At 31.2% G+C, this 26,198-nt stretch overlaps 1 protein-coding gene and 1 long non-coding RNA gene across 2 annotated transcripts; both read left to right on the top strand.

The window, feature by feature from the left end:
• Positions 1 to 257: 257 nt before the first annotated feature.
• On the top strand, positions 258 to 26,195 carry LOC132727649 (uncharacterized). The gene is made up of 3 exons (XR_009625386.1): positions 258 to 352; positions 24,809 to 24,894; positions 26,063 to 26,195. It is a non-coding gene; the product is annotated as an uncharacterized LOC132727649 (long non-coding RNA).
• Positions 6,406 to 10,180, top strand: LOC132727652 (multiple epidermal growth factor-like domains protein 10). The gene is made up of 6 exons (XM_060713220.1): positions 6,406 to 6,835; positions 7,254 to 7,391; positions 7,945 to 8,064; positions 8,374 to 8,416; positions 9,031 to 9,107; positions 9,595 to 10,180. Exons 1-6 carry the CDS (start codon positions 6,406 to 6,408, stop codon positions 9,639 to 9,641), a joined length of 855 nt encoding a protein of 284 aa, XP_060569203.1. The 3' UTR covers positions 9,642 to 10,180.
• Positions 26,196 to 26,198: the final 3 nt, after the last annotated feature.

The raw sequence follows: 26,198 nt of genomic DNA, 5'->3' as shown, positions 1-26,198 counted from the left end.
CATAATTGTAGTTTACGTCAGGTATAATTTTTACACGATATCTATCCAATGATAACAGGGGCTATTTTGTATTCAGTTTAAAAAATAAGGGTATTAAATGTCATTTTATTAAAAGCATTATAGACTTGAGTTGTAACTGAGTTTCTTTTGTGTCTTTCGTATCTTTTTTAACTGTGATAATAAAATGTACTAACTTTGGAAGAGAGAGAGAGAGAGAGAGAGAGGGAGAGGGAGAGAGAGAGAGAGAGAGCGATACAAAAGTAATCAAGCGGATAGAGGAGAGAGAATAAAATGTGTGTTTTATTAAATACTTGTACAACTGCCACAGTACCGTACTTAAGGAAATAGTGGGGTAAGTTTTCTTGTTGAATTTTACTTTACTATATTAGCATCCTGTTACACGGTGGTAAGATCCTCGCTAAACATGTGACAAATCGGTTTCGAATCTCGGTCAAAGCATTTAAAAAAATTTTGATGGTTAAAATGTTTTATATTTTTGTTAATATATCTTTGAAGATCATGTTTTTATTTACTTATAAGTCTTACAAAATGCCCTACATAAAGGCACTGGTTTTAGTTGCTACAATAGATGTGCCACGCTTCGGCGAATATGTGTGTATATTTTTACGCAAAACTGCTAAGGATGGAAGAATTTTAAAAGCAATTATCACTAATATATGATAATACCAATATGTGTTTTGTGGGTAGATTTATATATGACTGTGTTGCTTCTTATCAGAAGAAAGATAAAACATTTTTTTTAAAAATATTTACTTTAAAAAAAAGATATTTGATATTTTCTAAACTTCCTGGTTTGATCCTAAACGTTTTTTAAAGACATGCGTAAATCTTAAGGTTATACCGGAGCATTTTCTATATTTTACTATTTATATATCTAGATGAAACATTTATATGTAGGACTTGAACGATTGACGAACAGAACATTATTCAACAATGATTTTGGCACTAGGGCTTTCAGTTATTCTGTTAAGACGTAAGTAGTAATGTAATTTACATTTAAAATAAATCTTTTTTTTATCAAATTGTTTTGTTTTTTAAAAATCTTATTGATTACATGGAAAAAATGAAGATTACATGGTATTTCTAAATTGACCGTGTTGAAAAAATATAATCGTATTATTATGTTTATCAAAGAGAATAGTTTTTTTATATACAACTGTGAAGTATTTTCATGATAATTGTTTAAATTTTGCGAAACGACTGCATGTTACATATAACTATGTAAATGAAGCATTTTTATTAATTTCAACATTTAAATGAAAACAGGAAATAATGATATCAGGGATCATATCAGTTCAAAATAGTGTTGATTTATTTCGCCTCATTCACATCTACATACAAAACATGGTGATAAATAAGCATTTTAAATACAGTTATACATTTTCAGACATAACAGAAGCAGAAAATATTACCTGCAACACTTTATGCGTTCAAGGTCCCATTGAAACAGCGGAGACGTGCAACACAACTACTGGTGCATGTTTATATGGCTGTAACGTTGGGTTCGCTGGACCAAATTGCACATATAAATGCCCAGATTCATGTTTACACCCGACAGATAATGAAACTGGGACATGTGACCATATATCTAGGGAATGTTTACACGGCTGCAAAGAAGGCTTTGCAGGACCAAACTGCTCAATTCTATGTCCAGAGAATTGTTTATCAGATGAAAACGGTAGGGATATATGTAATAAAACTACAGACGAATGTTTATTGGGCTGTAAAGATGGATTTTATGGTTCAAACTGCACAGGAAGATGTTCGGATGTAGATGCACTCTGTGAACAATGTACTGCAGGAGAGGGTGATATGTAAGTTTATAGTCTCATAGAAATCTTTCTTGTTAGCATCACCATTGTATAATTAAATTTAAAAATCTGTGGCTTTTTAGTTATAAAATGACCTTCCGCTAAAGTCGCTTATTTGAAAGCATTATTTCGGCCTTATTATTATATCCGACATACATTTTTGTGACCTATTGAAGAATATATGTGTATATCGATAGAAATAATCTTCAAATATGTGCCTTTAGATTCATTTTATTTTTAGAAAATGCCGTAATTTAGGTTAACGAGATAGCCTAAAATAATCTCTCATACATGAGCATACTGAACCGGCAATCCAGAGACCCTTGGTTCGAGTCTCAACTGCGGCGTGCCAATATTTCCTTTGTTTTTTGTGTATATTTTTATACATTGTAGTTAGAATTAAACCGTGATGTCATATATTATTGCAGCGGAATTGAATGTTACAAATGTAACAGGAACTTCTATCTGTCAGCTGGAAAATGTCGAACATGTAACTACTGGTGTTTTCCTTCACTAAGTAGTAATGAAACGACATGTAGACAAGAGGATGGTTACTGTAATCACGGTTGCAAAAAAGGACGGTATGGTTTCATCTGTGGAGGTCGCTGCAGTTCTACGTGTAAAGATGAGTGTCACAGGGAAACTGGTAAATAATTTGCTTCTTTGCAATAAGAAGTAGATAATGTTTTGTTTTTAAACAAATGTTCTTGATATGTATTAGCAGTTGTTAATCGCACCCGACCACCCCCCCCCCCCAAAAAAAAAACCCCAAAAAAAAACAACAAAAAAAAGCAAACAAATAAAAACAAAAAACAAAAAAAAAAAACAAACAATATACATCATTCTGTTTATAAATCAAACCGGTGTTTTGTGAGAAACGTGTATCCGCTGTTATATGTATAATATTACTAAAATTACTTTAAAATTAATTTTGAAAGACGCAGCGTTATTAAAAATATTTTATTGTTATTCTAAACTACTTTCAAATGTGAGGTTCTGTTGCTACCGGGTATATTTAGGAGTTAATCGTTAAGTCTCAAAACAATTAACATTCCAGATTGGTTGAATCATGTTGAATTAAATTGACATCCGCAGAATAGTTAATTTTTAAATTTGGTAGTTGATGAAAATAACGCTATGATTATACACATTTATTTATTTTATACATTTCTATTACGTTAAATTGTATGAAACACAATAGGGTTCACCTTTTCTTAATAAACTTTTATGTCAGCTTATCACGCGATCGAAAACGGGAATGATGATTGCTTTCAACATTAGACATACAAATTAGAATGAATTGTATGTGATTGATGATGACAAAAAATTATAGAGATGTTTACTTTTGTTCTCTTAAACCTACAAATGCTTAAGTCATATTGATGTTTTTAAGTAGACCGCCTCCGTGGTCGAGGGGTTAGAGTCGATGACTTCTTATCCAGTTTCCTCTCTGGCGTGGGTTTGATCCCCGGGACATGCTTTGGTAGTTTAGCGCGGAGGAATGTAGTCTAGTTCTGGTGTAACTCTCCAGGAACGATGGTTAGGAAACTACCCGCCTATATGACTGAAATACTGTTGGGAAAAGTCGTAAAATGAAACAAACAAACAAACAAATGTTTTAAGTAACACAACAAGTCTAAACTATTGATAAATTCGTGTAACCACGTGGGAGGAAGTGTTACACGAAGGATGGAGTTCTTATGATAACTTGTTCAGGTGTTCTTGTGATAACTGTCACGGAGTTCGTCGGAAAACATCTGTATTTACTACAAAAACACTCGTCAAAAATGGTTATATTCATCGTTCAAAAATGAGTTTAGGTGCTAAATTAAACTTTAATGACCAAGCTTGTCTTATATCTTGTATTATGTGTCAAAAACTAATTCAAAGGCTATTTTTCGTCGCCTCTTGCTTCAAATCTGGTAGTTTTGAGTAAAATTTCCAAATTACTTGCCTATTCACAAGTTTTGACCTGTTTATTTCTGGTCTTCATCCTTGTCATACATGATTACCTAATTATAATGCAAAATTGCATACATAGAGCACCGGCTAACAGATTTATACCCGATTTTTCAAATGTCCCGGAGTTCTTGTGATAACTCTGAAGATGTCACAGAGTTCTTATGATAACTTTTGTTATTGCCAGTGTGTTTCTTGCGCTAAATCACGGCACGTTTTTGCGTTTATTACCATTCAATAACATTGTAATTCATTATGAAATGCAGTATGATCATCCTTTGCACAAAAATGTGGATAAAACGTTGGTCTGAAGTGTCTTCAAAAGATAAACAGGTGATAGGCTATCATCTACAGTAAAAATTGAACCAGTTAAACCACAAAAAATGTCTCAAAACGTACACGATGTTCTCAGTTTCACATGTTTTAAGGAACCACTTTTCTACAGCAGACAATATATAGGCATGCTTCCCTTACCTAAGGGCTAAGTAATTTGTATCATTTTATACCATAATTAATAAATATATAACCAGGATATATTCCATACCTATGTCTCAAAAAAGTACGATACATGATAAAAACTCAACTGAGGTTGGCTCTAACTACCGATCTCTCGAAATAAATTGAACTGTCCCTCTAGGTTCCAGCTTTTCCTAGAATGGGATTTCAGTTATTGTACATGGGCATTCAAACTAGAATTCCCTAGGTGTTGCTTGTAAGTGCCGCAAGTTCCCTAATGTAACTTAAAACAACAGACAAAACTTTGAAACATATTAATCGCTGTACTATTATAACTGCTGTTTTACATAGAAAACAAATGTTTCTCTGATTGATGCAGTAACAAAGATGTTTAACTGAGAAAAAATAGACTGTATGCCTGGATGAAAATGATAAAGGGCCAGAAAATTGCTAGGGGCCGGAAACTGCTAGGAAACCAGTACATATATCCTTTTTCCAGTCTACGAAATCTGCATCAAACAAAAAAAGTATTATAAAAAAGAAACGGGGATAAGAAATAATATCTCTTGAACTAAAATTCACTCAAAACCAACATTATATATCCTATTTTTTGCGCAAAGGATGAGCGTACTTCATTTCATAATAATTTACAATCTCATTGAATAATAAAAAACGCTTAAACATGCCGTGATTTAGGGCAAGAAACACACTGGCAATAACAAAAGTTATCATAAGAACTCTGTAATAATAATAACCATTTTTGACGAGTGTTTTTATAGTATATACAGATGTTTTCCGACGAACTCCGTGACAGTTATCACAAGAACTCCTGAACAAGTTATCATAAGAACTCCATCCTTCGTGTAACACTTCCTCCCCCGTGGTAACAGATATATTGAAAATCAAGGGCTTTACCTAAGAAGAACCATTATAATATATTTAAGATATTTTAACATCTGTAATGGACACATTTACTTTGATATTTTGATATAAAGTAACAAAGTAACAATTTTAGACATTTGCTTATAACATCACTATAAAATATCGAGGAAACTTTACACATACATGATAATCGAGTATTCAAGCAAAATCTTTTATTTTAGTTCTTAAGCAAAGGCTTTTTGATAATTTTATTTATTGTATAAACATCTAATGTTTATGTGTATTGAAATACAAAGACATTCTTTGTAACACCTCTATCAATGATCGACAACATCATATTTTACATTTTTACATACATTATACACTTAACAAATCTTATTAGTGTGCATGTATAAATGGTTTCATAGGTGTATCAATATTTGTCCGATTATTGAAATTTTCAATAAATACAGAAAAGAGACATGTTATCATTTTTATTCAGTATTTTTTATTCAAGATACAAATTTAAGATGTAATTCTAAAAAATTTGAATGCGTGTCGAAAGTCGATGTTGCAAAATGATGTCCTTATACCGCGTGTGCCCACCCTGACTTTGTATTTCAGCCCGGCAGCGTCGTCACATCGATCTTACATACCATTGTAGATAATTTTGGGGTTTTAGAGGAAGGTTACCAACGAAGTTGCTCTGTACTTAATGATTAGCCTTCTTATAGTTTCGGTGTACACCCATGCGAGGCGCAACCTACAAATGATACAGACAAGTTATTACTAAATAAAAAAAATATAAATTTTATATTCGTCTTAGGTAGAAACTAAATTTAAATGATTTTCGGCTTTTCCAATGCAAATGAATTAATATAATTATTTAAACAAATAATTTTTGTTACCAACCTCTGTTTGGTGTAGACCAGCGTTGACCAATCCTAGGACTATACCACGCTGTTGTATAGATAATGTACCCATGTTATGTTTTTCTGATATGTCGATCTCTATCGTATCCGAGAATATCTTGTGCAATTTTATTTCACCCATTCTATCAATTTTTTCGTGCATTGTGTTAATGTCGTTCGTTCATGGTTGATTGCACCTCATAATTAAAATTGGCATGCTTGAGCACGGGAAAAGTGTGGAAAAGCAGCCAATAGTGAGAAAAAATATATTGATAAACGAAAAAGTTATAAGGACATAAAAGGTGCACACTTATAAGATTTGTTAATTGTACTTATTTTAATAAAGTTTTCTTTATGATTACATTCACATTTTTTCTCTGAAAGGAATGTGTTTTGAATGTGGATATTCAAGCTATTGTGGATTAACTTGTGAAATACCATGTCAAGATGGTTGTAAAAAACAAAATTGTAATCAATCCTGTCAATGTGTTAATGGGTGTACTGCTACCAATTGGGGAGAAAAGTGTCAGACTATATGCAATTCAAACTGTGACAAACCATCTCATCCATTTATTAGAGTTTGTGACTCTTTGAATGGGACATGTCTATTAGGATGTAATGGACAACGGTTCTGGAAGAGTCAGTGTATTGAACCATGTTCTAGTAACTGTGTCAACGGCACATGTGAGCAAAACTCCGGACATTGTAAAGATGGCTGCACGAGTAACAGAGTCTATGGCGGGCGATGTGATACACCGTGTAACAAAAACTGCAATGTCGGTACTTGCAAAAGAGAAGATGGATATTGTGATAAAGGTTGTACTGTTTTTGTTTAGATTTAGTTTTAAGTTACAACGATATTTGGTAAAGGTCATGTATTGACATTCCAGCTTAAGTTGGGGAGGAAGGCTAAGAGTTCCATCCGTTCATTATATCAGTCACAAACGGGCACCTTATTAGACCTACCGATATTAAGATAACCGACAATGTAGAAAAATAAAATTGTCCTCTCTATAGTTAGCTAGCTAGTAAGCTTCCTCACGTGAAGATATGAAAGTACCTGGAGGATTCGAATCCATAGTGTTTTTGGGCCGTTGGTTTGAAATCAGCGACTAAACCACTTGGCAACGAAGGCCCCTTATATTGTTTGCATATACGATGAAAATGTGAAATGACTATTTGTAAAAACTGCAATGATAATACATGTAACAAACAAAATGGTTACTGCTCATAGGTTGTAAAGAAGGAAGTTACGGTAACAATTGTGAAAATATCTGCAGTGCAACATGTTTAAACCAAAAATGCAAGAGGTTTGACGGCAGCTGCACAGAGGGATGTATCTCTGGATATGAAGGACAGAAATGCGAAACAGGTAAAACATTTACATTTTAACATACATTGTATGATTGTTTGCGGTAATAAATCTGAAACTCTTTTAAAAGACATTTTAGTGGAATAATTGGATACTTAAAAAAAAATTAACCGTTTACACCTTTTATAAAATTACAGCAATTCCATGATTCGTCTTTTGAAATACACGGCATTATTTTGATAAGATGTCTACAACGAACACAAAGTGTAGTTAAGTCTGTTTACATAAAAATAATAGGTTATATATCAAAACAATTACCGGTTAATTATTCAGGAAAGCCTGTGAGGTGGATTGACTGCCGATACAAAAATGTGTTTAACTCGGAGTAAAGAAAAACAAAACGAAAACTGAAAAGCAAAGATTTTTTAAATTTATTATCATTTCATCTTTATGAACGACGAGTGAAGCCTTAAGTTCAAACACAAATCTTACCAGAAAACATTTCCTGAAATAAACAAACTGTCATGTTTCTGTCACAATTTTCATTCATTTATAGATTTCGAAATTATCTTACTTCGCCGATTATAAACCATCACTAGTATATTTCTTTTAGAAACAAAACCGGTTGACAAATCCTTACTTGGGATTGCTATAAGCGGATGGACCTTGTGTGTCATTCTTCTGGCGTTTGTGATAATAACAACTTTAAGAAGAAGGCTGAGAAAGTCTAAGAGTAATACATGTTTTAAAATAGTGTTCAATTATATTCGCGTGATATTTGCATTTGAACAAAATGCACCTGGTAGCATTGTTATTTCAAGCAATTCGTATAAACTACAATTCGAAGATTATTTTTTTTAACCGAGATATATTGTTGTAATTTACTGTGGAATTATATCTATTTATGTAGCTTTTATCATATAAATTACATAAAAAATATGAAAAAGTAGCAAATATTATGTTAAATTTGTTGATACAACAAGTTTCAGATACTTGAAGAAAGTGGCAATTTGATAAACATATTTTAATTTAATGTCTACAGGGAACGAAGCCAATGCAGAGGAGAATATACAAGATCAAACAAGGTAAGATAAATCCCAAACAAATATATGGTATATGATATTATTCGTTTACCGGCATGAGAAAACAACCTTTAACGTCATCTATTCTGTTTTTCATTGACATAAGATAATTTTCAAAGATATTTAATTCAACATTTAATGGGTATTTGTCAACATCAACGACAACATTCGTACACGTCATTTGACGTCATATTTTAAATATTGTAAAAGGGCGTTTCTCATATATGCAGTCATTTTCAATATCTACGTGAAATTGTATATCAATATTAATTTTGTCGAATTTCGGGCTTCATAAAAAGGAATGTTAATTAAATTTATCATATCTTTAAACTGTATATCTATGATATACAATAGTTCGCTTATATTACATGTTGTTTTCAGCCTTTTTTTTCAATGTATTACTCAATTGTTATTCAAAGCTTGGTATACAATAAATAAAGGTTTCACAGTAAATCCGCATAGTGATCTTGCAAACATGTACTCATTAGAAATATAGAATAAACACATGCAATATTGTCATTTGTTCATAAACACATTTCCTATTCCTTTCAATGCATTTATGCGGTCACCAGGTGTAGATAAATTGCCACAACGGATACTTGTTTTTCTGTCTATAGAAATCAGCAAGTATACACAACGTTACAGCACGAGGATGATGGTAAGGCAAAGTATGAGGTGCTGAGACTTGGGACAGGTACACGTTTTTAATTGATTTTCAAGATGAATATCTAAATATCAATTATAAGATCATATTTTCAACAGTTTATTTTTCTAATTTTCACAAGAAATATGTAACTGTTTTGAGATCTCAATATGTTTCAGTACAAAATCATTGTACCAAGAGGGGTTCAATTTATGGGTGTAAGTTTCGGGCGAATAATTGAAAGCAATTGATTATTTAATTATATACATGTACAAATATTTATTGATTTTTTATTTGAACATATTTAATTGCCAAAATAAGAAACATAAACATACATGTAAAGACAGTTACAATACAATGGTATAACATAATTGGCACAAGTTCTCTCAACATTAGCAACGGGTCTTCCCTTAAAGATGTAACTAAATACTTGTACTGGTTTTAGTTTAAAGTAACAGTAACAAGCTCTTTCTACACATATTTACAAACAAGATGTTTTACTATCAAAGAATATTTCCTTATTCTAATATTCTTGCAGAGAACACTACTAGAGAACAGGCTGATTACGAAAACAGCGGCTTGTGATCAAACATTTAACAGAAAAAGGAAACAGACTGACTAAGATGAAGTGATGTTGCATTTGTAGTATACAAATCTCAATTACAAAATTGTAATTGTAAAGAATTTACCATATTAAAGTATATTTTCAGTTCTTGTCTGTATTAAAATGTAATTATATTATAAATGAACTCGGATGTGCGGAACAAATTTATTCAAATACTTATGTGATGATTAAACTAATAGTTTTCGCTTCTTATCGGAAATGCGGACTAACGCATACATAATAGATACGTATAAAGGCAAAAATGAAATAAAAATATGTAGACAAAGTACATGATGTGCACGTTTGTTAATTTTTAATGATATGGATTCACGGGAAGTAATTTTCGTTTAAAAGAGAACAACTAACGGAATGAATGCTCAGATATGTCCCTTTTTGCGTGCTTTTATGCTGTTGTAATTAGATCAGGTTATAGGTACACTATTCTATGAATGTTCTATAATTACTTAGTAAGTGATTCTTTTATCTTTAATTGCTATACTTAACATGACGCTACTTAATGACATTACAAAAATGGCAAGTTAAAGCCGTTTAGCTTAAGATACATATAAATTAATTCTTAAATTGAATCTAACTAAGGAAAATCAATGCATAAATAAGTAAATATAAAAGTCTTCTTACTTTAGAGAAGACAATTTTCATGTTTAACATTGTCGGTTTTCTTAAGACTGGAATGTGTACTGTGTACTTATTTTTGATCTGCAGTACAGTACAAAGGAAATCCTTTTAAGTTTTGAGAATGGTAATACATGGCGAGACAGACTGTCATAAACTATATTAACATATCATAATTTGCTAGAAGTTTTTGTTTTGAGTATAGACATTGCCATTCAATCTGCACTGTTCTGTTGTGATAAACATATTTGCCATCCTGTTCCCGTTACTTTTCGAACAGGAACCGTTTTAACCACGGCCGTTGAATAAACATGCGTATATGTTGTATTTAGCTTTGCTTTATGGTATTATTATCTCAGATTCCTACGTACAGTTTGCAAGACATAAAAAGTTCTTTTTGAATGTTTAGATTTACATTGTATTTATACATTTACATTGTAGTCAGTTACATTACTAAATTAGCAGGTTACTTTTAAAAAACATCAGACTGTTAGTGATTTCACAGATTGTGACGGTATATAATACTTTCATTCTCTAAAAATCTAAGCTACATTCAGGTAATGAACTCGCTGTCTTTGAAGCTTAATATGTATAAAGCTTTTATCTTGCTACAAAAAACGCATATCTATCGATGTATGATAAATTATTATAGTAGAAATTGCTTTAGGTTATACATTCAGATTACCACATGTCAAACTTTCTTTAAGCTTAGAAATTTGTAGACATATTACAAAGATTATTTCGTTTCTGGTGCCTAGAGTCTATTTTTGTAACATCATAATGGAACGAATTTTGTCTATGGAATGAAAGTGTTGACAGATATACAGTTTCAGTTCGAGAGATAATACAGATAATTACAAAAGGATAAGAATGCAGAAATAAATCACTTGCATTATTTCGTAGATCTAAGGATAAATTCTAAATCCCAGTTTTTCAATTTGTCGATATAGTCAAAAATCTGTTAAACATGTAATAAATAAAATAATATAACATAACCCTTTGGACAGTTCCGATGGCAATGCTTTGCTTTCTTTGCTAGGATTGTTACAAGGGTTTGTACCTGTATATGATCTTAAATAAGGTTGGGAATATTATCAATAAACATAAGTAATATACATCGAATCGATGGGAATACAATTATACCTGAATGTAATCATAGAAAATGAGAGGTGGCAAAGGGCAATAAACATGAAATATAGAATGAAATATTACCATTGTTTATTGTTAAATATAAAGATAATCCTGTTTGTTTGTTTGTTTGTATGTCAATTTTGTCTTGTCATATCACGGCGGAGGATCGATCAAACCGACTTTCCCGGATAAGTAACAAGTTAATACAAAATTCGCAAGTAACCGACGTTGAAAAAAACGTCTTTAAACTAAATATGTTAGCTATCATTATTCACGGGAGAAATTTTTGAGTGGATAGAATAAGCTACCTCTGGCTTTCTTATCGCTGTTGGACTTACAACACAAACTGGCAATCGATGAAACAACTTTTGGGTTCGAATATTTATCATATTAAAACCCAAAGGTTAGCTTTTTGAAAATATACTTGTCAAAAATTACATCATTTTAAGACTCTAATGTTCGATTCTATTTGATATGTGCTAGGGGCAGTGGGCGATAGATTTGCTAGTTCAGGAGCTGATTTTACATTTTCAGATTTAAAAAGTATTGAATAATCAGAAAGCCTGGATTATATTTATAATCAGTAAGGTCGGAATATTGTACTCAGGTTATCGACCTAGTTATATTAAATGTGACTATATCGTAACAAATCCATGCTTTGGAAACGAAAACTATAAAATTAAATATATAACATGAGAACTAGTATCTTTTCTATATGAGAGCTTATTACAGCAGAGCTAGATATTAATGTCAAACGTTAGAACATTTTGTTACCTTTAAAGCACTATAAAGAATAGGCAAAGCATGTGTTAATATAAAAATACATAAAGATTTTGGTGCAGCCTCTTATCGTAAAGTCATTAATTAAGTGCAATATCGTAGGCGAAGTGTATACCAACCGCTTCAATAGCAAGAACTTATTTCTCCTTACTGCAACCTAATCATTGCACATAAAAGAACATGAAATAGCTTCAGAAAGAAGCGTTTTATTGTTAGGTGTCCTTTTACTAATGGCAATAATTTATCAATGACAACAGGACATTATTCAGTCCAGAACGTTTTACAAAATGTGCCAATTATAAATCCGCATTTGACCACATGGTAACTGAAAATATACTTCCATTACCATTAGATGTACCAATTGTATTATGCCCAGATAATTGCCTAGAGTAACGCCAGTCCTAAATCTGCATTTATAAGAAAACAAATGATTTCCACAATCGCCAAACATACAAACTTATTCCCTTTTTTTACATGTTTAAGAAGTACACTTTTATTTAGTTTAAACAACAATTTGTTACTGCATATTTTAAATAAAAAATGATTTTCACAAGCGCCAAACATACAAATTCATTGTTACATTTCTTTTAAGAAGTACACTTTTATTTAGTTTTAAACAAAACAATCTGTAACTGCATATTTTAAATAAAAATGTTTTATTAATGTTTAAGTATTGTTATTGTTACTTAATCATTGGCATAATCGTTGATTTGATTTAGATATGTACGTTATTTGCTGGATGTCAACAGTTTTATCCGATAAAATTGAAATAAAGTCAGAAATACAGACAAATAAAACATGACTTCGTTCTTTGTGTGGTGCGTAAAATCCACAGTCTGTAACATTTAGGTAAATTGGTTTTTCTACTTGAAAAATTAGTTTAATTAGACATAAATATGTTGATTTTAACACTAAAAGCCGTAGTTATATGACCAGAAAGGAAGTTATTGGTCCATATACTTATATTGTTGTAAAACTGCATTAATATTGTATTGACCATATTTTAATGACCTCCAACATTATGAGCCTAATGTAAAAAAACCAAAACAACAACAACAACAACAACATTTATTTGAATATAAACGATGTGTATGTTAATGCTTATTTTTTCTTTTATGCCACAAGAAAGAAAAGCTTTTTATACACTATCTAGAGTGACTATTTCAAACCAAAAACAAAAACGTACATACAATAATAAACTTGGCATCACCATATAGTATTTTTCCAAATCATTTATTGTCTTTATTTTCAAATAACACATTTGTCAATCTTAAAACAGTATGTCAATCATTGAAAATTCAAACATAAAAAGATAAATTGAATTTTGTTTGCTGTTTTGCCAAAGTCCTGTCGTCTAGATAAGTGAAAAATTAATAATAACAATATTCAAAGTTTTATGTTTGGCAGAGTTATGTGATATGATGTATTTCTTCTCATCAATAAGCTTCATTTTGAGAGAAGCTAGAATTTCTCCTAAACGCATCACCTTAGCTTAGCTTTCTAAAATTGGATGAATAATGACGTCGATGCAAGAAACTGCTTATTATTAATGCTATTTCAATGTAAATGAGCTAGAACCTTCTAGAAAGCAGACCTGTAGGAAAACCTTAAAATTATTACTAAATGTCATCAAAGTAAGTATTTAAAGCGCTATAAATCAAACTGGTGCTTTGACTATGGATGTGTATGTATAATATAAATTAAAGAGTGTCAAATGAACAGACTATGTCCATTTATGCATAAGCAAGATCATTTTAATTGACTGTTATCTTATATGGAAACATAGACTTATCTGGGATGATTGTGACGAATGGTCCTGCTTCAAAGTAAGAATGGTATGTAAAGGACATAAACTCAATGAAAATTTAAAAATATGAAGATCACAAATTTCTAGACTAACCAAAGAAATAAATCTATCAAAGTGTGCATGCGTGAGAATGTGTAATAAAACGAATAACGACCATCAGGACTTGATTAATGGTGTAATTCTGGACATGAAATAAATTATGGTGTAATAATTGTTTATATAGGACCATATATAAATATACCGTTTTGTATTCGAATCATATTCAGATTTTTTAATTGTAAACTTTACAGTATTGTTTCCTATTTTCTAAAATCTGTTAAAAATTTGTACCTTACAAAAAGTTAAATGTACAATTATGTCTATGCGTCACATTTTCTAAATTCGGTGACCAGATTTTAATATAATAATCATGATTTATTTCTTAATTTTCTAATCAATCAATTTTCAAAGGAAATGTCAATTACTGTGCATTTTAAGAAACAATACATAATATACAATATCTTATTATGTCGCAATCATCAATTTTGATAAATGAATATTTTAGATTTTTTTTAATGTCAGCTAACTGACGTAAAATGGAAGGAAATTGTTTTTAATTAATTTATTGAATCGTTTTTAATTATCAAAGTTAACATAAAGGTAGCGCTATTTTATTTTGACTCGTATAACATTAAAGACAATTTATGACTCAAAAACTATATTTTTTTAATTCTTTAGAAATGTCAAACATATGTTTAATTATGTTTAAATAATGGATTAAATAGTGCATGCTAGATGTTTAACAACTGAGATAATTAGCGCTTACCATGCAGTTACGTGTCGTAAAGTAAGCAAAATGTAATCAAAGTGGTGTTTTTACTTCCATATGAAATACTAATTCACTATATTTATACCAATTGCCAACTGAAGTAAAGATGAAACAAATAGTTCTTGTTTATAGCAAATGAGTATGTTTTCGGAAACTGTAACAAGATACAAAAAACAGTTATTTTGAGAAATAAAAATGATCATAGCAATTCTAAGGCATAATGGGCCTTTTACGAATTATTTTATCGCTATAACAAGGGAACATTCCTATTCTGATCTTTCTGACTTCCTATAGTCTAGATGTATGTTCTTTAAAATTGTACAGACAGTTGAGAACAGTAAACAATTGTCACAGGAGTTGCTTCTTATTAGAGTGTTACGTCCTTTAAAAAAATGTTTCAACTGGGAGGGTTGTAGGACATTATCAGTTGACTTCCACGTTATAAAGCAGTTAATGTAACGACCTTTGCATACCAAAACAATCACTCACTTTTTAATCCTGGATTCCTAAAAAATATTAGTACAAGTTTGTTCAGAACATAAGATTGTGTTATTTCTAGCATAGATGATACTAATGAAGAAAGAAATACAATGTTAGCTTATTACAGAAAAAATCTACATTTGTATTCATACATTTTGTTAACTTATGTTTCTTATAATTGTACATTATATGCAAATGGCATTAAAGATTCACGTACTATGTTGATAATATATAGAAATTCAAGGAATATTACAAATAACAAACGTTATCATATAATCTATACCTCGGACTAATTAAAAAAACCATAACGTCCTCAATATAAGAGTGTATTGACTCTCTTTTCCTAAACATAAACTTTCACAATATATCCACCGCATGTTTAAATAGATTTTCTGGAAATCAGTCAAAGGACGCGACTACATGATTTGATACCACTCTCGTTTTAATGATAATAAACTCATACTATACAAAATTCCGGTATCTCCTAAAGTACTTTCTACATCCCTGCAGTATCCTCTGTGATTTAATAATTTATATTCCCTGTCACTCAACTAAAAATAGCATTATTTAATATATCCGGCATTTTCAAATACACCTTCAAATACACCTTTGAAATTTTATCAATAAACCAAAATGTCCCGATATATTTTAAGTAAACTTGGACATATACCATACTTGTCTTTTGACTGAGAATAGCTGCTGTTTTATTGCCAATATTCCTTCATGGAAAGTGCATAATTTATACATACACACTTTATAAAGTATTTGAATAATAAGATAAAATAATAAATTATTAGCTAACACAACATTCTGTTGAAATGTTTCGCTAAATAAAGCATTATCGACGCATAAATTATTATTTAAGTAATTAAAGATTTATATCTGCCAGAAAATTATTGTTTGAATTTTGAAAAAAAAAATCAAGAAGGCACAGAATCATCGATAAAAATGTAAAAAACTTTCGAGACACAGCAGCATAATATTTTGTTTAGGGGCAGTACATCTGATTCCGTTTTCGTGCAGTATTTATGTGCTTTCAATTGTGTTTTTGAAAAATATTTTTTTTCGTATCATTATTTATTCTGAATTTGTCTTTGGACAAATATATGTTTACACATCAATTGTTATCTCAAAAAGACATTCATATGCATATAGTTAGTTATAAATTGTCTGAATCTTCAAATATTGCTTTGAAATACATACCTTATGCAGTATATACATATTGATCGAATAATTAAAACGTTTAATCCTAAATAATATTGACAAATAAAACCATTCATGGGAACTCGTAAATAGATGTTTTATAGGTGTATTCTCACATTTAAACTAAACTGTCTTAGAATGTTTGAAAAGAAGTGTCGTTATGAATGACTTCAAGTGCAGTGAAACACATTAGTGAGTCTTAAAATACATTTTGATCTAAGAAAGAGTATTTTGCAGAATTGCACCGTTAAGTTGAAAGATTTCGCAGAATAGGCTGATTGCGACACATGGACAACCATATCTTGCAATGAGTGATATATTGCAAATTGAAAGAGCTTAATTCCTGAAAGTATACATACCATTTCAAATATAAACAGTGTATTATGAATGTAAATGATTTAAGTTTTTGTGCTGAAATAATGTATTTATTAGCATGTGAGTTCTAGGTTAAGTTTTTGCCTATTTTCAGTTAATATACAATTTATAACATGAAGAAAATTTCGTACAAATACCAATAAAAAATCAAGGATCAGGACATTTTATCTTAACATGTATTATCACGAATATTAATGTTTAAACAAACATAATCCTGTCTCAAACTAATCATTCAAGTAGCAATATCATTAGGTCTTAATGTTACAGATTGTAGAATTTAGGTGCCAAGAACGTAGTAAGATATGTTATTTGTCTGTATTTCTTACTTAAATACGTCTTTATCTAACAAAACTGTTAACATCGAGCGAATAACGCACACATTTGAAATCAAACCATCTTTAATGTCAAGTATGAAACATGATTAAACAATAAAAACAGCAAACTGTAAGTGATGTTAGAGATTTCTGATGATGTTTATTTTACCTAAGACATTCAACTGCTACTTGTGCAATAAGTAATTCAAATATAAAGAAAATATAAAGTTGTTACTTTTAACATATTTTGAAGCAATGAGATTTGAATCGTAAAATATCCCATTAAGAACAAAACGCAATAACAACACACGAACGTAACCGTCTACGGTGTAGAAATACATTATTTACGCGCACTTCCATTCTTCACAGTACATAAAGCATTGTATACAAAGTGTTTAAGCCAATTAAAATTCGAGAAATCTAGTTGCTTAATTATAATTCCTGTTTTAACCCTAACCATGACATGTGTTTTGTTTTATCTTTCATTGTGATATATGCCGATATAGACATAAGAGGTTATAATATAGGTCATTGATGGAAAAGAACAGCAACAACAACAAACAACAACAACATCAACAACAGAAAATTGTCAAGTATATCAGATTGTTGTTACTGAAAAATGACATCAACTTTTCTTACGTCTAAGCATATTTTACAATGAAGTTTAACAGTTATGCTTGGTTTTGGTTATATTGGCACTGTTATAAAAGTTTTTTTTTTTACATTTAAATGTTTAAATGTTAACGTAAAGTGGTCTTTCATATTCCTATGCTCTTAATTGGAACAAACATTTTAAAACAAATGAAAAAAATGGGAAAAAACTGCAGTTTTAGAACATTCGTTTCTGGTATTACTAAAGTCTATTATCTGAACATATTAATACAATTATTATTACTTATGGTACTGGTAGTTAAATTAAAGTACATATCTTAAATGTGGTGTAAATGTGGTGTCATAATTGGTATATTTCAGGAGCGATTTATGTCTTGTTGCCAGTGATAAATAATAACATTAGCTAATAACACGTACATAGAAAGATAACAGAAATGCTTCCTAAATTTAGTTCTTGTTCTTTAAAGGGAAATGAATAGGTTGCAAAAAGGAGAAATAAGTCTTTGCAAGGGAAGAGGTTTGTATAATATATATTTTTTGCCTACGATTTTGTCTTGGAATCATGGATAACATTAAGAGCGTCTGAAGATTAACAACTTAATTGACAAAACACAAGGCATGCATCTTAGCGACCACAGGAGTGCACCGTCCTACATGGGAGTTTAAACCTGTAAAGGACTCTAAGCCCCTATGACACAAAAAAAAAGTTTATAATTTTATAAAGGAAGGGATTTTTGCTAATTTTTAATTTGTAGAGATAAAGAAGAAACATGAGCAGGCAAATAAACATTCTCCAAATCACTTGAAAGGAAGTTCAATAAGTAAATCAGATATTAAGATATACGAATTTTTGAAAGCATTTAAAGCACCATGCCTCCAGGTTCATGCTAATTTTCATAGAAATTTTAAGAAGTCTAATTCTGTAAAGTGAATAAGGGAAGTAATTCACACATTGCAAAACGATCTTAAAATGTACAGAAATTACCACAAAATAGATAAGAGTATACAAAAATAGCCCTTAATGCGTTAGTCACGCAGTAGAAATATGGCGATTAGCACTTCGAAATCAGTCATTAATTGTATATAACATGTAATTTATTACTTGAATTGTGAATATATTTTACTTTTCTTAAAATCTACAATATTCTCAAAGTTGACTTTCTTGAAATATTTTGGCAGATCTGGAGGCATGCAAATTTATTTTTAAGATAACATAAAACTATATTTAGACAGAGTGGCTGTTATGTGTACACTTTCCTTCCTAATGGAAATGCTTTATTAATGCCAACAGTTCATATGTCATTTCCGAAAATACAACAAAAAATACCAGTTATTTTACCCCATTTGCAGAATTTACTACCATAACTGAATTATTTCCAAATAAAAGACTTAAGTAACGCAAGATATAAAGTAAAATGTCCCTCATTACTTATCGTTATATTATTGTTGAGCAACTTGAACAATATTTAGAGAAAATATAATATTTGAATTGAGAAATATTATATATATTGGAAAGAACGTTACATTTGATTTACGGAATAATTCAAATATACACGTACACCAAAAACGTAGCCCATAATTGAATCGATATAATCCTTATACTAAATGAATGGTTCTAATTTTCTTAATTTAATAATGTTGAATCACTCTTATGATATGTTGCCTGCTTTTAAATGTATCCTTTGCCTTCTATCTGTGATATGCAAGGCGTATTTGTCAACATTCCATTTTGTTTAGTTCCGCCAGTTGTTTTCTAGTGTCTGGCATCCGTTTCTTTTTCTTGGGGACCATACGTTGCTTTTCATGTATTGACACGAAATTGTCACATTAAAGGTTCCACGATGAGCGCCGTATGAACACGTCTTCATTCTCATGTTTGAATGTTTAACTCTGTTTTTACCGTTGTTAGAGAGCATGTTAGCCTGTAAATACCACTACCGTTCTTGAAACAATAACATTTTCAATAACTCCGTTTCGAGCGTTCTGTTTTCCTCTGTATTTTTATATATATTAAGAGTATTATGTATTGTATGTAAATACATTTTGTTATTCCCCATTTAATTAAAATATCAACAGCTTGCTATATCTTACGCACTGGATATCTCATTTACGAATATATGCTTTGAAATGTAAAAAATATTGTCTTCGAGTACTAAGCGTTCTTGTATTTTCATCTTTATTATTATCCTCAGTACTTAGATATAACATAATCATTTGCGCTAAACAAACATGAACTAGTTATTTTCTAAGGTCCAGGGTGACGGGATGAATGATGGTTGTCTTTACAGTACCTTTGTTAAGTACGTGATGGTCCTTTACGACATGCACAGAAGTCATATTTTTTAAGGGACAGAACAATCTTGTAAAAAAAGCATCTTGTAGATGACCATTCATCGTTCTTCGCTGCTTGCACAATTATGAAGGACATCTGAACGATGGCGAAATGTCTGAATAAAGCAGTAATAATAATAATAATAATAATAAAAAACAGCAATAATAATAATTTAATCATCTGTTAACGTATTGCTATACAAAAATGTATTGAACTTGTACTGATTTTAGAAAACGGGAACAAAGCAAACAATTGTAAGGTAAAGTAATTTTCTTTTGGAGTTTAGAAAACAAGAAATATGGACGGGTATGCCTTTCTGTAAAGTTTGCGATTTAAGTATTTGATTAAATAACGCTACAGTGTGCCTATTTGACACACCATTTTTTCGCGCAAGTATTTATTTGACTTCCATTAATAGTGTCTTATGTTTGTTGGTTTGTTTCATTTTACGCCTTTTCCCAACAGTATTTCAGTCATATAGGCGGGTAGTTTCCTAACCATTGTTCCAAATAGTGTCTTAATATTAAGATACAAGTTTAAGTCTTAAATTGTTTTTTAATCTTGTATTGTAAAAGCCGGAATAACGGCATAATTTAACTCACATTTAAGTTTGGTATTTGCACCAGGTTTCTATTATTATAAGAAAAAGCGACATGGTGTTGCAATTTTCTTAATGTATTTATATTTTAACAAAGACGTGAATTGTGTAATATCAATGTTACAAAATATTCAGTTATAATAGCATGTTAATTCCTTAAGTAATATGTTTACGGTCAATGTATAAAAACAATCCCCTTGAATGACATTATTGCGTAACTAATGATGGTTACAGTTACAGTAAACTGTACTGCATAATTATTCTTTGATCGTTTAACAGAAATACGTGATAATGCGGTAAAGAAATCATCATATCATCGTGTTAATAGACAAATTTTGAATTGTTTAATTCTGCATATTTTGATTTAATAAATTACATTGACATGTGGTCACAGACTCGCTTATATTCGCTAAATGAGTTCTTCATGTCACGGACGTAGCTCTGCATTCATTTTCTATCATCCTTATTTGTGTTTAATAAAGACAAATGTTGTAGAATAAACTAGTGAAAGAATTTTCCCCTGGTTTCAAGTACTGTCAGTGCTTTGCTTTTGTATGATTTCTTGTTAATACATGTATAATATACAATTCAGTTTCATTCAAAATAATTTACTTTTTTTAAAAAGAAAAGTCCATGCCTAGTAATAATACTGGTTTATGTTTACAAATGTACATGACATTTTAATCAGTTTAAAGCCGGACGTAAACCAACTTTAAGTGTACAGTTACAATCGTAAAAATACGTGAAACCCGTGCTTCTTTACCCACTTGCTTTCAACAGTGCATCAGGACATGGCTTAAAATTTAGCTGTAAATAGTTTTGCACTATGTCACGTGGTCGGACAATTGAAAATAAGGGCATGCATAAGCTAATAACTTGAGTGACAAGAAGCCGGAAAGATCAGTCATAGCATCCTTATGAGACTTGATAGAAGAACACCGTGAATGGCTAGGGTATGTCAAATCTTCTTGACTTTTAACAATTATTAATGATTCGTAAATTCTTCAAAGCTCAGTTTTAACAAATAATAACAATACATAAAAACTACCACGTTCAAGGAAGCAGGAGTTAAAATGAAATCAGTAACGACGGGCGTCCGTGGCCGGGTTGTTGAAAGCTGTTGACTTCAAACCACTTTCCCTTTGCCGCTGTAAGTTAGAATACCCACATACTTTGCATTCTTTCATGTGAGGAAGCTATCCAGCTTGTATGTGTTACGTCGTAGATTTTATTCAGGTGCTCGTTCTTGCCTGAAATAATAATGGCACCTTATGTCTTTTCCACCAGTAAAGCTGAAATGTTGCCATATTGCCTATACTGTGTTAGTGCGACGTAAAACCCAATAAACGCGTTTTGGATTACACCATTGGTTATAGTTTTAATAGCAGACATAAATTTACAGCTCATGTCCCGAGCTAAATAAAATAACAAATTTGAGGTGGCGAAAATGGTGAACTGTCAGCATTTTGATTCAAATGGTTCCATAGAAAATGCTCAGGAAAGAATGCATAGACACATTTTAACATTGATAACTGGACGAACGCTTTTATAAACATGGGCCCAAAAATTAGCTGTTTCTTTATCACCAAACAGCTTCCAGAATAAGTTTGCAAATCCGCAAACTAAGGTGTTTTTCCACCAGTAAAACTGAAATGTTGCCATATGGCCTATACTGTGTTGGTGCGACGTAAACCCCAATTAACGAGTCTTGGATTCCGCTATTGGTTATGGTTTAAATGGCAGACATAAATTTAGAGCTCATGTCCCAAGCTAAATAAAACCACAAATTGATCGTGGCGAGAATGGGGAACTGTCAGCATTTTGATTCAAAAGGTCACACAAAAATACCCCAAAAATAATGTAAAGACACATTTTAACTTAACATTGATAACTGGACGAACGCTTTTATAAACATAGGCCGAAATTTAAGCTGTTTTTTTATTAAAGGTTTTTATAATAATAATAATAGTGATAATGATGATGATGATGATGATATAGCTCCAAAATGACTTCATTGAAGAAATGTGTACACATAATTATGACATATTTCTTTTTTGAGCGAATAGCCCATACAGAATATGATTCTTAAAACAGTTATAAGCTTGCTTAAATTTGCAGTATAAACAATAAGCTCATCTCCTTCATAAAGTATGGTCAGGGAATCGCTTGCTACAAACGGCCTCTGTTCTTTATAGTGAGGCGTCCCTGACCAGGGTCTTTGACAGTCATTTCAGTTCGTTAAATTGTTTCAATTATTCCAAAACTGCTTTTCTTTTTTTCTTTTATTGCAACACGAATATTTCAAATTTACACCAAAACACACCATATTCAATCTACTTAAATACTCAATTAGTGATCTTCAGAGAAACATTACCGAATTGACAAACGTTAAATGCCTGAAGCTTGGAATATGAAACCAGAACAAAATGGCTATCAGATAAAAAATATAAAACATGCATATTTGTGAGTAAATATAAGACAATTCTCAAAAGGCTTCAGTTTTATTCACTGATAAAGAGAAGAAAACTTAATTGATACGCGTAGCAGGTCCGAATAAACGTACTGTTTTTATTTTTTTCTAGAAAGTATATATGTAGAAGGCATTTACTAAGTGCCAGAAAAACAGACTCGCCTTTTCACAGAACTAAACATGGCACGTCATTTCCAACTACTTAAAGCCCGTGCTTTTGGGATGTGATAAGATTTAAATTTGAAACAGTATTTCAAAGATATATAAACAAATAAACAAATTTGGATTTGTTGCTACAGCGCAGTTTATATTTTACATGCATCTATTTCTTCGGAATATCTCAGCCAATAATTTCAGGTAAAATAGTGAAATGTTAAATGTTTTGATCGTTGTACACACAAACCCTTATATTATAGCCTTGTTCATTTGTTACACAAATCTGCTGCTCTGCACATGAGTAACGGAATGTGAATAGTACGAAAACACGAAGGGACAATGGTGAAAACGTGATAATTATCGGCTAAATTTACATCATAATTTTCATAATAGTTTTTGCGCGTTTTCGTTATCGTACTTTCGCATTCGCGTTTTCGTTCCTTTTTGTTTTCGTCTTTGTCCCTTCGTGTTTCCGTCTATGTCCTTTCGTGTTTTCGACTTTTGATCTTTCAACTTTCTTCATTCATAGATGATAGCCCTTACAGAACACCCTAGATATCAGTTTCAAAACTGTACGACACAAACCTTCTACAGGCCTCGACTGCATAATTGTATTTTAATTCATACACGATATCTATGCAAATGATAAAAGAGGCTATTGTCTATTCAGTGTTTACAAATACGGGTATTAAATTTCATTTTATTTAAAACATTATAGACCCGAGTTGTAACTGTGTGTCTTTTTAAATGTGATTATAAAATGTACATTAGGATACATGACCATTGTTTGAGAGTAACTTTGGAAGAGAGAGGGCGATAAAATGTAATCAAGCGGATAGAGGAGAGATAATAAAACGTGTGTTTAATTACATACTTGTACAATAGCTACAGTACCGTGCTAAAGGAATTAGTGAGGTAAGAGTTCTTAATGAATTTTACTTAAATAAATTAGCATCCTGTTACACGTTGGTAAGATCATCGCTAAAGATGTGACAAATCCGGTTTCGAATCTCGGTCCAAGCATTTAAAAAAATTGGATGGTTAAAATGTTTTATATTTTTGTTAATATATCTGTGAAGATCATGTTTTTATTTACTTGTAAGTCTTACAAGATGCCCTACATAAAGGCACTGAGTTAAGTTGTTATAATAGATGGGCTACTGTTGATTAGGTGAATAGGGAGTACATTTTCACGCATTACTGCTTACTGAAGATGGAAAAATGAGAAAAGAAATTATCTCTTATATATTAAAATACAAATTTGTGTTTTGTGGGTAGATTTATATATGCTGTTTTTTAATCAAAAGAAAGATTTACTTTTGATATTTTCTAAACTTCCTGGTTTGACTTAAACGTTTTAAGTCATGCGTAAATCGTGAGTTAAGATAATGTTATAACGGAGCATTTTCTATATATTTTACTATTTATATATCTATATGCAATATTTAGATGTAGGACTTGAACGATTGACGAACAGGCAGAACATTATTCAACAATGATTTTGGCACTAGGACTTTCAGTTATTCTGTTAAGACGTAAGTATCTATGTTATTTACATTAAAAATAAATCTTTTATATCAAATTGTTTATTTACATCTTATTGATTACATGATAAAAATGAAGATTACTTTAAAGTGGTATTTCCAAATTGACCGTATTGAAAAAAAATGATCGAATTATTATGTTTATCATAGAGAATGGTTTTTTTTATATACAACTGTGAAGTATTTCATGATAATTATTTAAATTTTGCTAAATAACTATATCAACAATGTCGTTTATGATACATATAACTTTGTAAATGAAGCATTTTTAGCTCACATGTCACAAAGTGACATGGTGAGCTTTTGTGATCGTTTTCCGTCCATCGTCCGTCCGTAAACCTTTACTTGAAACGACATCTCCTCATAAAGTGCTGAGCCAATTTCATCCAAACTCCACTCGAATGTTCCTTTGGTAGTCAACTTTAAAAGCTGTTCAAAGAATTTAATTCCAAGCAGAACTCTGGTTGCCAAGGGAAAATTTAAAATATCTTCTTTCAGAAAACCGTAAGAGTAAGAGCATAAATATTTGGCATGAAACATCAGCTTGTCAGTGTCTACCAAGTTTGTTCAAATAAATGCCGTTGGGTCAAAATTGGCCCCGCCCTGGTGGTCATTGATTTTCCTTAATTGTATGTAGTAACATTTTCTTTTAAAAACCCCAAATAGCTAGAGCTTAGATATTAAGTAGGGGGGTCTATCCAGTGTGTTCAAATAAAAGTCCTGGGGTTAAAATTGGTCCCGCCCCAGGGGTCATTGATCTTCCTTATATGTTAAAAGTAAAATCTTAAGAAATATTCTTTTAAAAAATCCAAATTAGGTAGAGCTTAGATATTAAACAGCAGAAAACATTTTCTAATTGGTGTCTACGAAGTGTGTTCAAATAAAAGCCCAGGGGTAAAAATTGGCCCCGTCCCAGGGGGTCATTGTTTTTTCCTAAGTGCTAGAGCTAAGGCAGGGCCTATATACAGGCGAGCGATTTCAGGGCCATTATGGCCATTATTAATTTCAACATTTACATGATAACAGGAAATAATGATAACAAGGATCATATCAGTTCAAAATAGTGTTGATTTATTTCGCCTCATTCACATCTACTTACAAAAATGTTATCGTTTCCGTTTACCTTATGGTGATTTTAAATACAGTTATACATTTTCAGACATAACAGAAGCAGAAAATATTACCTGCAACACTTTATGCATACGTGGTCCCTATAATGCAACAGAGACGTGTAACACAACTACTGGTGAATGTTTATATGGCTGTACCGTTGGGTTCGCTGGACCAAATTGCTC

Source organism: Ruditapes philippinarum, unplaced genomic scaffold (assembly GCF_026571515.1).
Source record: "Ruditapes philippinarum isolate M1 unplaced genomic scaffold, ASM2657151v2 ctg5463_1_1_1_1, whole genome shotgun sequence".
NCBI classification, from domain to species: Eukaryota; Metazoa; Mollusca; class Bivalvia; order Venerida; family Veneridae; genus Ruditapes; species Ruditapes philippinarum.
Note: the sequence above shows the minus strand (reverse complement) of the source record. Positions and strands in the feature narration are given on the sequence as shown.